The sequence below is a fragment of the Plecotus auritus genome, assembly GCF_963455305.1.
Source record: "Plecotus auritus genome assembly, chromosome: 6".
Taxonomy (NCBI): Eukaryota; Metazoa; Chordata; class Mammalia; order Chiroptera; family Vespertilionidae; genus Plecotus; species Plecotus auritus.
The window spans coordinates 72,109,702-72,124,051 of NC_137773.1; the positions used below are offsets into that span (position 1 = coordinate 72,109,702).

General features: G+C 40.4%; 1 protein-coding gene across 1 annotated transcript in view; it reads right to left on the reverse strand.

The window, feature by feature from the left end:
* LOC308252225 (putative ATP-dependent RNA helicase DDX60) overlaps window positions 1-14,350 on the reverse strand; it is a 116,509-nt gene that overhangs the window by 79,633 nt on the left and 22,526 nt on the right. The window contains exons 5-8 of the mRNA XM_080676506.1: window positions 13,499-13,840; window positions 11,091-11,207; window positions 7,301-7,462; window positions 4,507-4,665 (exon numbers count right to left, since the gene is read on the reverse strand). Coding sequence (XP_080532632.1) covers window positions 4,507-4,665; window positions 7,301-7,462; window positions 11,091-11,207; window positions 13,499-13,840 — 780 coding nt within the window. The remainder of the gene's footprint in view (window positions 1-4,506; window positions 4,666-7,300; window positions 7,463-11,090; window positions 11,208-13,498; window positions 13,841-14,350) is intronic.

Sequence of the window (14,350 nt, forward strand, 5' to 3'; positions counted from 1 at the left end):
TTCACACCTTCCAGAATGGCTACTATCAATAAATCAACAGCCACTAAGTGCTGGCGAAGATGTGGAGAAAAGGGAACCCTAGTGCACTGTTGGGAATGCAGACTGGTGCAGCCACTGTGGGAAGCAGTGTGGAGTTTCCTCAAAAAATTAAAAGTGGAACTGCCTTTTGACCCGAGAACACACTTCTGGGAATGTATCCTAAGAATCATGAAATACCAATCAGAAAGAATAGAGGCACTCCTATGTTCACGGCAGCATATTTACAATAGCTAAGATCTGGAAATAGCGCAGTGCCCATTAGTAGATGCGTGGATAAAAAAAGCTATGGTACATTTACACAATGGAATACTAGGCAGCTATGAAAAAGAACTCTTACCTTTTGTGACAGCATGGATAGACCTGGAGATTATTGTGCTAAGTAAAATAAGCCAGTCAGAGAAAGACAAATAAATGCCATATGATCTCACCCATATGTGGAATTTAATGAACAAAATAAACTCACGAACAAAATAGAACCAGAGGTATGGATACATGGAACAGAATGACAGATGTTAGAGGGAAGGGATGTATTGGGAACTGGATGAAAGAAGGTAAAGAGATTAACCAAAGGACATGTATGCATAGTGCATGGACACAGACAACAGTGTGGTGATGATCAGAGGGAGGGGGGCCTGGGTGGAGGTAGGCAAAGGGGATAGAATGGGGGGCATCTACAATAGTGTCAACAATAAAAAGTAATAAAAAGTATAGTCATACAATTACAGTGGTAGGCTATACCATCTAGGTTTATTAAGTGCATTCTATGATGTTCACACAACGAGGAAATCGTCTGATAATGCATTTCTCAGAACTATCCCCATAGTTATGAAATGCATAACTGAAGAACACTAAAGAGATTCCACACAACTATAGAGTAGTGGTTCTTAAACTTTAGCATAAACCTTATCCGGAAAGGTTGTTAAATAAAAGACATGTTACTAGGTACCATCCCCAGCGATTGATTTAATAGGTCTGGAGTCAAGCCTAAGAATTTGCACTTCTACCAAATTCCCAAGAAATGTTTCTGCTGTTGGTCAGGGGACCATAATTTGAGAATCACTGCCATGTAACAGCCCTGCCCCACCAATCCTTTCCTATAATACCACTGAGTAAATAGTACTATGTGGAAACCGTACAGCAACTGCTTCTCACTTTATTCACTTCATACAAGAAGCACCTGTGTGGTCTCTGAGTGTCAAGATTTGAGTAAGCATGAAACTCTCCCTTCCATTTGCTTAGCTGTATTCTCCAGAGGCCTCAGAATATGCCCTTTATTATGAAATTTTCAGAGGCTATCTGAAGTTATCAAGATAAAGCACAGAGAATGGGGAAAAGCAGAGGTTGGCTTGCCTATGGAATAATCAGAATGCAGAGTATACTGGGAAGGAACAGGTTTGAAAGCTGGACATAGATGAAGTTAGATCCCAACTTGATCATTTATTAGTTGTGCTAATTGGCCACTTAACCTCTCTGAGCCCAAGTTTTTCATGTGTAAAATGAGAACATAAGAGGAGTGTTATGTCTGAATGAGGTAACATAGGTCCACACAAAGCTGGTGAAGAATAAATGGTAGCTATTCCTATTGTAATCATGCATCCTAATTAAAGAAGGGAACCCACCTATGTCTAAAGACATCCCCTAGATCCCATCCCCTCACCTTAATTTCCCTGTATTTTCATCCTACCCTCTCTTAATTTCTATAATCAGCATCTAAGCATGCTCAATCATTGCCATTTTATTCATTTTTAATATTTGTTTAAAAATATGTTTTTATTTATTTCAGAGAGAGAAGTGGAGGAGAGAAAGATAGAAACATCAATGATGAGAGAAAATAATTGACAGGCTGTCTCATGCTAGCCCCCTATCAGGGAACGAGCCCACAACCCAGGCATGTGCCCTGGCCGGGAATCAAACCATATCTCATGGTTCATGGGTTGACACCCAACCACTGAGCTCACTGGCTGGGCAACCTTTGCCATTTTTAAAGCATTTTTAATTGACCCACTTTCCTCTCCCACTTTATCTAATATCACTGTTCTTATTCTCAACTTCTTACATATAAGCTACTCTTCACCTAAATTTTCTCCCTTCCAGTCACTACTGAATTCACTTTAACATACATTGTGCTTCCAAACACTCCATTAATAGGTCTCTTAATTATGACCAACAGTGAGCTCTAGGCCATTTAAACCAATGTATTAATTTTAGTTCTCAACCTCCTACAATTCTCTATAGCATTTGATAATATTCCCACAGCCATCTTTGAAAGACCCAGTTCCACTGACTTTCAGAACAATCCATTCTCCTGGATTTCCTTCCTATTCATCTAAACAGCCTTTTCTCAGTAGCTTTTGTCAATATATCAACCTTTTCTTAACTATTTAATATTGGAATATCTCAGGTCTCTGTCCTAGGATCTCTCATCATATCTCTCTCCCAAAATAATTTCATCCACAAGATGACATCAATTAATATCAATTGATCTCTCTACTTGGATATTTCATTGGCACCTCAAACTCAGTATTTCCAAAATTGAACTCAGGATCTTCCTCTGGAGTGTCTTGCATTCAGTACAATTGTATCACCCACCCCCCAAATGCTCAATCTAGAGAATTAGTGTCACTTGACTCCTCCCTTTCCCACATGTCCCACACTCAATCACTAAACTTGTCAATTCCAAAACTTAACTCTTAAATTTGCCTGCTGCTATTCATCCTGTTTTCTACTTCCTTAGTCCCTAGCATTATCAACGGTTACATGAACTAAGATAATAGTCATTGAACTGGTATCCCCAAATTCAATGTTGTGCCTCTACAATGTTATGTCTGCATTACAAGCCAAATAAAATTTTGAAAATGGAAGTGCCATTCATCTCCTTGACATTCAACCAATCAGTTGGTTCTCATTGTGTTTACAACCAAGTTTTATCTCCATTCCCTTAACAGGATCTACAGAGTTCTAAATGATTTGTTTCTTAACCACTCTTCAGCTTTATCACTTTCCCATAGTCTTTCTATTCCAGTTACACTTCATGAAGTTCAGTTCCTTGGTTATGCCATCCTCAGGGTAATCATGCATGCTGTTTTATCTTCTGGAATCCAGTTTTCATCCTCTCTTCAACTTGCTAACTCCTACTCATCCTTTAAGACTTGGGTTACTTCTCTTCATTTCTTAAGAGAAGCCGTCCTTTTCAGACTGAGTAGAGTTCTTCTGTTATCATATTCTAAACCATCCTATAGTCCCTCTTTCATAGTAATTAAAAAAAATTCAATTTCTATCTTTGCTGCAAAATGTAATTCTATGAAGGTGGTGGGGTGGAAGGAGTAAGTGTGGTCTCATTTTTTTCTCACAGTATTCCCAGTGATTCACACAATGCATGTGCATTAGATAAATATTTGTGGGCTGGCCTCCTAACTAATTGGGATATAGTATCAAAATCATTTTTAAAGACCACATCAATTGATCCACTAATCTCATTGCTGGACATCAGTCTAAGTCAATACCTCCAAATTAAAGGGAAAGGCTTATAATACAATAATTTAAACTCTCCTGATATCCCATAATAGAGAAGTGGGTAAGTAAACCGTGGTACAGCTATTAAAAAATAAATGGTAGCCATTTAAAAAAGATGCTAAGAATGTGAAAGAAAATAGAAAAAATATGTGAAAAAATATATAGATTTCCAATCTTAGAAACAATAACAAATAACAGAAAATTCTAGGCATTTAAAATAAGGAAAATAAACAAAAATGTCAATAACTGCCAACATTTACTAAATGGTGGGTTTTTCTGTTGTTTTTGCTTTCTATTTTCTCAGTCTACACATTTTCTATAACTATCCTCTATAATAGACAAAAATAATACACTATTACATTTATTTATTCAATTCCTCTCATGAGCAGAACACAATGGTCACCAATCCCTTATAGTTGATAACACACACACACACACACACAAAAAAAAAAAAAAAAAAAAAAAAAAAAACACTAACCTTGACAGAGACTAAAAGAAGGAAAATAGAGATTTTTTTCCTTAGACTTAATATACAGAATGTTGTCTATTATTACTACCAAAGAGTTGGAATTAGAAAGTGATTGATTTATGCCATTCGACTTTTAAAGCCCCCAAAGGGCTGACATTGTTCTTATATAAGTCTATTTTTGAAGGTGACTGTGGTTCTATATAGATGAAACAGTTGAAACAAAAAGTAAATAGCCAAAACCGGTTTGGCTCAGTGGATAGAGCGTCAGCCTGCGGACTGAAAGGTCCCAGGTTCGATTCCGGTCAAGGGCACGTAACTTGGTTGCGGGCACATCCCCAGTAGGAGGTGTGCAAGAGGCAGCTGATCGATGTTTCTCTCTCATCGATGTTTCTAACTCTCTATCCCTCTTCCTTCCTCTCTGTAAAAAATCAATAAAATATATTTTTAAAAAAAGTAAATAATAAACTAACAAAGAACATATTTACCATTTTTAGGAAAGTCTGAATGTCCTCAATCCAATCGGAAGTGATGAATCTGGTACAAGCTCTTTGAGAAAGAGGTAAATGGAGTAGAAAAACCACACTGAGACAATGCAGTTTACACAGATCTTCCATCCTTTGCAGGCTTAAGCAATCACCTTCCACCTGCATAAAATAAAGAAGGTAAGCCAGAGCGCAGTGGCTGTAAGATATACATACAGCACCACAGCAGTTGCTAGCCACATTCAACTATGCAGGAATCACAGAATATAATTACATTCTTCATTCTACATTTTTGAAAAAGTTCTTTTCTTCATACATAAACTTGGCTGAGTTTATACAGATGTGCAGTAAGGGGGACAGGGAACTGCCAGTTCAATAGCAGTTTGCATAAAGCATTTTTTAGTATTCTCAGTTAAGCCAAGCTTTACGTGAAATAACCAAGCAGCTAAATGAAGTAACGATCCTGCAAGACTCAGTACTGACAGAACCACACATTAAATTCTCTAGTCTGGCCCTAGCTGATTTTGCTCAGTGGATAGTGCTTCGACCTGCGATCTGAAGGGTCCCAGGTTTGATTCCAGTCAAGGGCACATGCCCGGGTTGCAGGCTCGATCCCCAGTAGGGGGCATGCAGGAGGCAGCCAATCAATGATTCTCTCTCATCATTGATATTTCTATCTCTCTCTCCCTCTACCTTCCTCTCTGAAATCAATAAAAATATATTTTTTAAAAAATGCTCTAGTCTGTCTAATGCATCACACTTTAAAAGTTACATTGAAAATTACTAGAGTGAGAAAATCAAGACATTTCTAAAACACTTATCAAATTAGAAAAAGGGTTAAGTGGACATATTTAACATGACAGGACAAAGACCTCAAAGCCATCTCCAAATTTACAAAACTAAGACTTGTTTCAGAATATCTCCAAAGGGCAAAATAGTGTCTAAAGGTAGAAATTCCAGAGATACATTTGGTTTAGTATCATTTTTCTGATAACAATTTAAAATGGCTGGCCAATCATGTACAAATATTTTACTAAGAATATACAGGTGGGGCAAAAGTAGATTTACAGTTGTGAGTTAAGCAAAACACAGAGTTTTTCTCCTTTTTTTTCTAATCCTCACCCAAGGATATGTTTTTATTGATTTTTGGAGAGAGGAAGGGAGAGAGAGAGAAACATCAATCAGTTGCCTCCTGGATGCCCCTCCCCCTTCATGTGGGATCAAACCGGCAACCTAGGTATGTGCCCTGACCGAGAATCAAACCCACCACCTTTTTTCTTTTTTTTTTTTTAATGTATTTTATTGATTTTTTACAAAGAGGAAGGGAGAGGGAGAGGGAGCTAGGAACTTCGATGAGAGAGAAACATCAATCAGCCGCCTCCTACACACGCCCCACTGGAGATGTGCCCGCAACCAATGTACATGCCCCTGACAGGAATCAAACCCGGGACCCTTGAGTCCGCAGGCTGACGCTCTATCCACTGAGCCAAACCGGTTAGGGCAAACCCACCACCTTTTGATGTACATGATGACACTCCAACCAATGGAGCCACCCAGCCAGGGCAATGTTTATGCTTGTATTATTATTCATTAATTATTGTATTATTTACTGTGTTATTGTGTATTATTTACTGTTTTATTTTCCATGCTAACAATTGTAAACCTACTTTTGCCTCACCCTGAATTCAAGCAGATATTGAAAAGCCAAATACTATATAAAGAATGCTACGTTAAAGATAATGAGTCCTGTTCATTTCTAAAAATTGTAGGAGAGACAAACTTCATGTTTCTTTAATAAGAATACTTAACCTAGAATCCCCCAGCACTCAAATTGTTTACAAAATAGTATCTGTACAAATGTATGTGTCTGAGAGTGTGTGTCTGTGTGTGTGTGTGTGTGCCTATGTATGTGTGCACAAATATATAGGGATAACTATTTAGTTGAGAGCAAACCTATATTGGTCAACATATTCTTAATGAACTCTACCAAACATCAAAAGGTTAAGATTTTTAGTGTCTCTCCAGCGAGGATGGCACTAAAATAATACAGTAGGGATATTCTTTCAAAATACAGTTTGGTATCATGGAACTTGAACAAGACAGACCCAGGTTCAATCCACACTGCTCTTTAATATCTTTGGTTTAAGGAATGTTATCTGCAATATCTGAACCTCAGTGTTCTCATATGTGAAATAGGGAAAATAGTACCTCCCTTGAAAGGTTATTGTGAGAATTTAGTGACATTGTGGCATATAAAGTGCCCAGAACCGTGGTCAGCAAACTGTGGCTCTCAAGCCACATGCGGCTCTTTGGCCCCTTGAGTGTGGCTCTTCCACAAAATACCACGGCCTGGGCGAGTCTATTTTGAAGAAGTGGCATTAGAAGAAGTTTTAAAAAATTGGCTCTCAATAGAAATTTCAATCGTACTGTTGGTATTTGGCTCTGTTAACTAATGAGTTTGCCAACCACTGGCCCAGAATATTGCAACATTGTAAGCTCTCACCAAGTACTAATTTCCTTTTTCATTTCCCTTTCCTCTGGATAGTTGAACATATTTGATTAAATAAGTAATAAGGGAAACATCTGCATAGTAAAACACTAAATCTTATAGTGACACAATGGGTATTTTTTAATAAACAAAATCTAGATTTTTCACCCTTTTTTTTTTTTTGGAAGTGTATATAAATAAACTAGGGAAATAAATGAATACCCAGTGGAAGAAATGGTGGATGAAAATCAATAAAATTTCAAAAGTTGAGCACAATGGTGTTTCACAGTAAAGTAATACCAATCACACCTGTTGGATGTTAGTTTCCTGACCAGAGGTGGTCTTCTTTCTGTTTTCTAAAAAGTCATGGTACATTCTCAAAGTCAAGGAGCATGAAGTAACACAAAGAACACGCCGAATGTCAGCTCCTTCTGGCCAGAGTTGCTTAAGCAGAGAAATTATTTCCCAAGCCTGTTACAGAGGGCAATTGTAAAATGTCATGGTACTTACAAAAATGTTTATTCATAAGTGATCTTACTAGAAGAAATCATACAGAAAAGGATAGATTTGACCACATGAAACTACAAATATTACTGTTAAAAAATATAAACATTTTAAACAAGAAAATTCCAACGAATATTTCAGTGAAACCCTTAAACATTTAAATGTGTAGGGTGCCTATAAATCAATAGGAAAATATCTAAGCCTATAACAAATGAGCAGATAATACACAAAAGAAACACTAATATAATAAAAATGCTTAACCTCTTCAGTAATAAAAAGAACAATTAGATATCATATTTTTACTTTCAAGTTAGCAAAGTATATTTTAATGATAATAGCACTGGAATGTGATGCCATTTCTCATAGTTTGTTAATCCTATCTAATAAAAGAGTAATATGCAGATTGACCATCACTCCAACACACAAGATGGCTGCCCCATGTGGTCAAAGATGGCCACCACAAGATGGCCAGCAGGGGAGGGCAGTTGGGAGGGACCAGGCCTGCAAGGGAGGGAAGTTGGGGGTGACCAGGCCTGCAGGGGAGAGCAGTTTGGGGGGACCAGGCCTGCAGGGGAGGGCAGTTAGGGGCAAACAGGCTGGCAGGGGAGCAGTTAGGCATCAATCAGGCTGGCAGGGGAGTGGTTAGGGGGTGATCAGGCTGGCAGGCAGAAGTGGTTAGGGGCAATCAGGAAGGCAGGCAGGCAAGCAGTTGGGAGCCAGCAGTCCTGGATTGTGAGAGGGATGTCTGACTGCCCGTTTATGCCTGATCCTACCAGGAGCGGGCCTAAACGGGCAGTCGGATATCCCTCAAGGGGTCCCTGATTGGAGAGGGTACAGGCTGGGCTGAGGGACAACCCCCTGTGCACGGATTTCATGCACTGGGCCTCTAGTAGATATATAGTTTTGTGGGATTTCCATGTAGCTAAAAACAATAGAGTCTATAGTAATCAACTTCCTAAAAAAAATATTAAACATTTTATTTATACCTGTAAATGTTCTTCACAAAGTCGTCCCCTCAGAATTAAGAAGACAGACTAGTGATACTACAAAATAACTGTATAAGGAAACAGTTAACAGATTCCAGCTCTACAATCCCTCATGCTCCTGAGCCCTACTTGTCCCAAATCAAGGCTTTGTAGTGACCAAAGAGAGATTGACCAGAAGTGCAGGAAACATAAAGGGAGAAACATCAGTGAAAAGTGAATTAGAAGAACCACTAGCATTAAATCTACCCCAGTCTGAAAATACAATAAAAGGTAACCAGGTAGAACAGAACACAAACTACGGAAGACAACTTTCAAATTACTGGTATGCACAACTTAGAGCATCAGATGGCATATAAAAGGACCAGGCATACGATTTAAAGACACAGACCGGGTTTATAAGGACCAATATAACCTAAAAAGATAGGAACTACTTACAAAATAGGAATTACTTAAAGGAACAATCTTCTTAAAACATAGCTCTGGGTCCTTCGCAGATCACCCCTGCACCCAAAGCCTCCGGCCACCCCTGCCTCCCCCGGGAGGCCTGCCACGCACGCCTGGCTTCTAGGGGCTCCACTAGGAGAAGGGCCTGATAGAGAAGTCGGCAGGGGACTTGGACGCACTGGCCTTTGATGGACGGACCTACATCGACTACCTCCACGCTGTGACGCAGAGCGAGACGGCGCTGCAGAATGGCCACTTGGAGCTGAGCCTGGCACCGAGGCCATGCAGGGGCTGCTGCCTGGCAGCCGCAAAGCCTCGGAGCGGGCTGACCACCGCGCGCTGGCCGTCGTGGATGGCCGCCTGCAGCTGACTTGTGAACTGGGCTCCCAGCCCGTGGCGCTGCTCCCCGGGCCCGTCAACACCAACCGCAGGCTGCGGGCCAGGGGGCACAGGGAACGGGAAGGCTCCCCGGCTCCTCCTGCTGGAGCCACGCAGCTGCACAGGGAAGGAGCCCTGTGGCTGGGAGGCCTGGAGAGACCGCCCGGGGCCGCATGGCTTCGTGGGCTGCCTGCGGGACGTGGGGTAGGACGGCGGCCGCTGCACCTGCTAAGATGCACTCTCCAAGCCCCGAGCTCAGCTCCGACCCTGTCCTACGCCGCTCCCGCCCACCTGCTGTAATTATTTTCTATTTTTGTAAACTCCTTGCTTTTTGGACAGGATTTTCCTGCCTGCGTTTTGGCAGGAGGGACTCTCGGCCTGGCCTCCCTCCTGTCCAGACAGGAGAGCTGCAGAGACAAACTCGAGGCCACCGGACACTCCGGGCGGACGTGGCCACAGGGCAGGCGTGGCTCGTACAGCAGCCGCAGGACACATCCTCTGCCCAGGCCACCTCGTCCCAGCGCCTCCCATTGGGCTTTCCTGCTTGTCGGCAGACTCCCCCCCCCCCATACATTGAGCTCCACCTGACCAGTCTGTGTCCCCGGAGCGGGGAGCTGCTGCCAGGTGGAGGGGGCCTTCCCAGGCCTCCCCTGAGCTGGTCCTCATCCCGCTGGGAGGAGCCAGCCTCATCAGGACTGGCCTCGAGGCGAGCCTGTGGCCTCTCCTGGGACAACACTGACTTAGAGATGACGTTCTTGCTGGGGTCACCGGCATCCCCGTTCTGGCTGTGTCCGCCAGCCCCAGGGTGCTGGAGGCAGAGGCCAGGCCCAGGATTGTCCAAAGCCTTACCCTCAGTTGGCCGTGCCCACCCACCCGGCCACCTGGGACATGGCAATGTTCCTTCTTGTCACCCTGGGAGTGGGCCAGGGTGGTGTGGTTGGTGTCCATTGCCTGCTTGCCTGGGCAGCCAGCCTCCAGGCCTGACCCCCAACCAGAATTCTCAGTGCATTGGTTTTACTTGACGTCTGGGGAGTGGGGCTCATCGTGCCCAAGAGCATCTGAGGACACCACACACAAACCCTCTCCAGTCCTGGTGGAAGGAGTGGGTGTCCTTCTCTGAGAATGACCCGGGGCTGGCTGGGTGTTGGACTGAGGCCCAGAAGTGGGTGCAGGGATGGCAGAGATGGCTATGAAGCCAGAAACGCCTTAACTGCAACATCGTGTCTCATCCCGACCAGCCCGTTCCCTCCTGTACCTCTTACTGGGGAGTGGCAGCCCCAATTCCCACAGCCGAGGCTGGGTTGTCAGGCCTACGGGCTGAAGGGAGCCCCCATATGTCCCATTACTAACACCTCCAGTTTGTGTCTGTCAATCACCGTGAAATAAAGTCTAAACACGTCAAAAAACCAACAAACAACAACAAAAACATAGCTCTGGGAAGAAAACAAAGCTAAAAGGAAGAAAGAAGCATCCTAAAGCAATTAAGTAGTGAAGGGGAAGAGGACAAAGCCAAATACTAGGTCACTGGAAGATAAAAGAAAAACACAAAATCCTAGAACTCACAACCCCTCATCCACCACCAAAATAAATAAAAACAAAATTCCCCCTAATATTGCCTTGACTCTGCTAGATTGACAGAAAGGGGCATGATTAAATTGAGTTAGATTAAATTATTAAATTAGGAATCTTGGAAACATTAGGGGAAGCTGTTTGCAAAGTATTTGAGAACCCTTTTTATAATTAAACAATTCATTCAAATAAAATATTTCTTAAATAAGTTTCAATACCTCTTCAATCATATTGTTCCATCTTAAATTTCCAAAAATAGGTTCAAATGCCAAAACCCTACATCCTTCTAATTGTTCAATCAGGGCTTTATAAGCATTCTCAATCTTCTTTTCATTCTGTAAAAGGAAGACAAATCACAGAAATTGTCAAAAATATCTAATTACTTTCTAATACAGAAAAATCAGATATTGAAGACAAAATTATTATATTTCTAAGCAAAAAAAAAAAAAAGTTTTACACTAATTATAGATCGTCAACACTGCTTTTAAAGCCTTCCAGCCAGTATTATTTTTGTCTCAGAATTTAGTGCATTTAATTTTTTAAACAATTATATGAAAGTGTAGTTATCATAACATAATGTTCACTCACTTTAAGGGTATAATTCTATGGTTTTAGGTAAATGTAGAGAGTGTCTGAGCAAAGGTCGTCAGCGGGTCGGCAAAGCGATGTCCTGGAAATATACCTTGCCAAAAGGCAGGAATGTTGTCAGTCCTGACCTATAGCTCAGGTTCCAGGGGGTGGGTGCCATTATCTAAGTTCAGTCAGGCACCAGGGGCGGACGCAATTATCCGGGATCAGTCAGACCTGACAATTACGAGAAGCCACAAGAATGAAGAATTGCAGCTTGATCTTCAGTAAGCATGATTTCACATAATTTCCTTTGTCTTAAACTCTAGTAAAAGTTCCTGGTATCATGCTGTATATAATAAACGTGCTGCACTAGCTCTGGCTCACTGTCTCTCCATCTGAGAACAGTGTCCCACCTGGTCTCAGCTTTCCCTACTGTCTCTGTGTGTGTTTGTTTCTTTTTCTCAATCACCAGTCGCCCCTACTCAGGACTTGTTCATGTTCTGCATGCGGCTGGAGAACCCCCATAGGTAAATGTACAGAGTTGTGCAACCATAACCACAATCTAATTTTACAACATTTCCAAAATCTCAAAAAGAAACAGTGTACATTCTATTTTATTATGAAAAATTTCAAACATACACATAAGTGGAGAATAGCATAACCTCCTCCAAAGTACCTACCATTCAGCAAAGGCCCTTAGCAACATACATTGCACTTTTATTTGCATATCACACAGTCCTCAAATGGATAAATAATCTCTTTAAGGTGGTTGTTTAGTAAATTAGAAAATAAATTATTTTATCAAAAATAAAATCCTCCATTAAGCCCTGGTCCGTGTGGCTCAGTTGGTTGAGCATAGTCTCATGCACCAAAAAGTCACTGGTTTGATTCCTGGTCAGGGCGCATGCCTGGGATTGTGGGCTCGATCCCCAGTAGGAAGTGTGCAGGGGGTAGCCAATTGATGTTTCTCTCTCACATTGATGTTTCTATCTCTCTACCTCATCCTTCCTCTCTTTCTAAAATTAATAAAAATATATTTTAAAAATTCCTCTTAAAGAGAGATTGGGAAGAATATTCATAGGGCACTCTTCAAACTCCGATTCAGAAATTGCTCTAACAGAATAAAATGAGATAAATTGACTATAGGTCCTCTTCCCAATATAAAAATGAATTCCAGGACTGTTCAGCTAACAGTAAACAACTAGAGTTTGATGACTGGAGTTCTAACTAAAGCAAAATAAACGATCTTATCAGATTTTATGATAACCAGCTGGAGGTCTCCAAAACCATGAGGGAGTGTGTGACACTATTTTCAAAGAGTAAAAAAATGTTACCTGACTCAAAAATCATATAGAATTATCTTCATGTTAAAAATTCACTGTATGTAGTGAAAATTAAACAGAAATTAGATTTCTTTATAAAATCAGTATGTACTTTTGACCCAAGAGTTCAATATAGTAATTGTCAAATATACCAATACAACAAAATAATAAGATCGTGGAATCAAAATTCTAAATGCTTATTAATCTTGTTAATGATTTAATGTTAAGAAATAAACTTATTTCAATTATTTTCCTTCTTCATCAACCTTCTTCATGGTTTTCTCATTAAAAGCTACTGTTTTTAATAACATTTTATCAGTATGTCTCAGCAACAGAGGCATATATTTTACCTTCTGTTTAATGCATTTTTGACCCTCATACCACACAGTAATTAAACAAATAAAGGCTGGAGTCAGACTGCCTCTTTTCAAATCCATACTCCGTTATTAATTTGGTATTGATGATGAGCACATTGCTTATTCAGGTATCTACTTCCTTATCTGTGAAACAGATGATACTAACACCTACCTTGCAGGGTTACTCATGGGATGAACCAAGCACTATTGTTATGACAGGAAATGCTCAATAAATGACTGCACTTGTATCTTATTATTAATGCTCAATACCTCTGTGTTAAATCTATGGTAATCTCCATAGAAGAGGTAAAAATAGAACTGAGTCAAATAATTTAGAAAATTATTTAAAATTATGGAAGAAATTCTGATATAAATTACCTGCTTGAAAAACGTTTGTTGTCTGTGCTTGCTTGGCATAAAGTACGCATAAAGTCGAAGAATGTCAGATGCTTGTCCTGAGGAAAGCACAGCATTGACCTTCATTGACCAAGACTGAATGATTAAAAAGTTGAAAAGATATGTTTGTAGATCGTTCAAGCCTTCATCTGCAACTATCAGGAAATATGGGTAACTCTCTTCCAAAAAATGTTTCCATTCTTGTGATAAGCATCCAGAAAACTGTGTTCGAACATCAATGGTGTTATTATGCTGAAGATGAAGAATTAAAGCAGTTCTCAAAGAAAGAAGTTCAGGGAAGTTGAAATATGCATACTCAGCATCCTGTGTGGGAGGGGTAAAGTACATTATTTTGAAATTATCATTTAGTAGTTTACCAGTTTAGTTAACACATATCATTAAAGTTATTAAAGAAATAGGTTCCAACACACCTCTGCTCTGTTTTATAGTCAGGGAATAGACCTTTAAACCTTGACTGTCATCTCACTAATACATGCCATAAACCACAATTTGGATGTAAATATGTGTATCCCTTTTAAGCAGGCACACAATACTCAGGATTTCTCACACTTTCCCATTCTAATTCTTTACCTCTCCAATCTCATTTAAAAAAGAAAAAAAAAAAGGACACAAAAATATGTCAAAGCAAATGGTGGATATAAATTATCCAGGTAAAGGAAGGTGTGGTGGATCATTTTATTTGAGAAGACTGTCCCCAGGTCATTGAGACCCTCCTGAAACTGCATAGGTTTTTATCAAGAGACCAAAATTAGTGCAATAAACTGATTGTAAGAGTTAGGCTGGAAACCTGGATCTTTATTCAAAACACTCCTT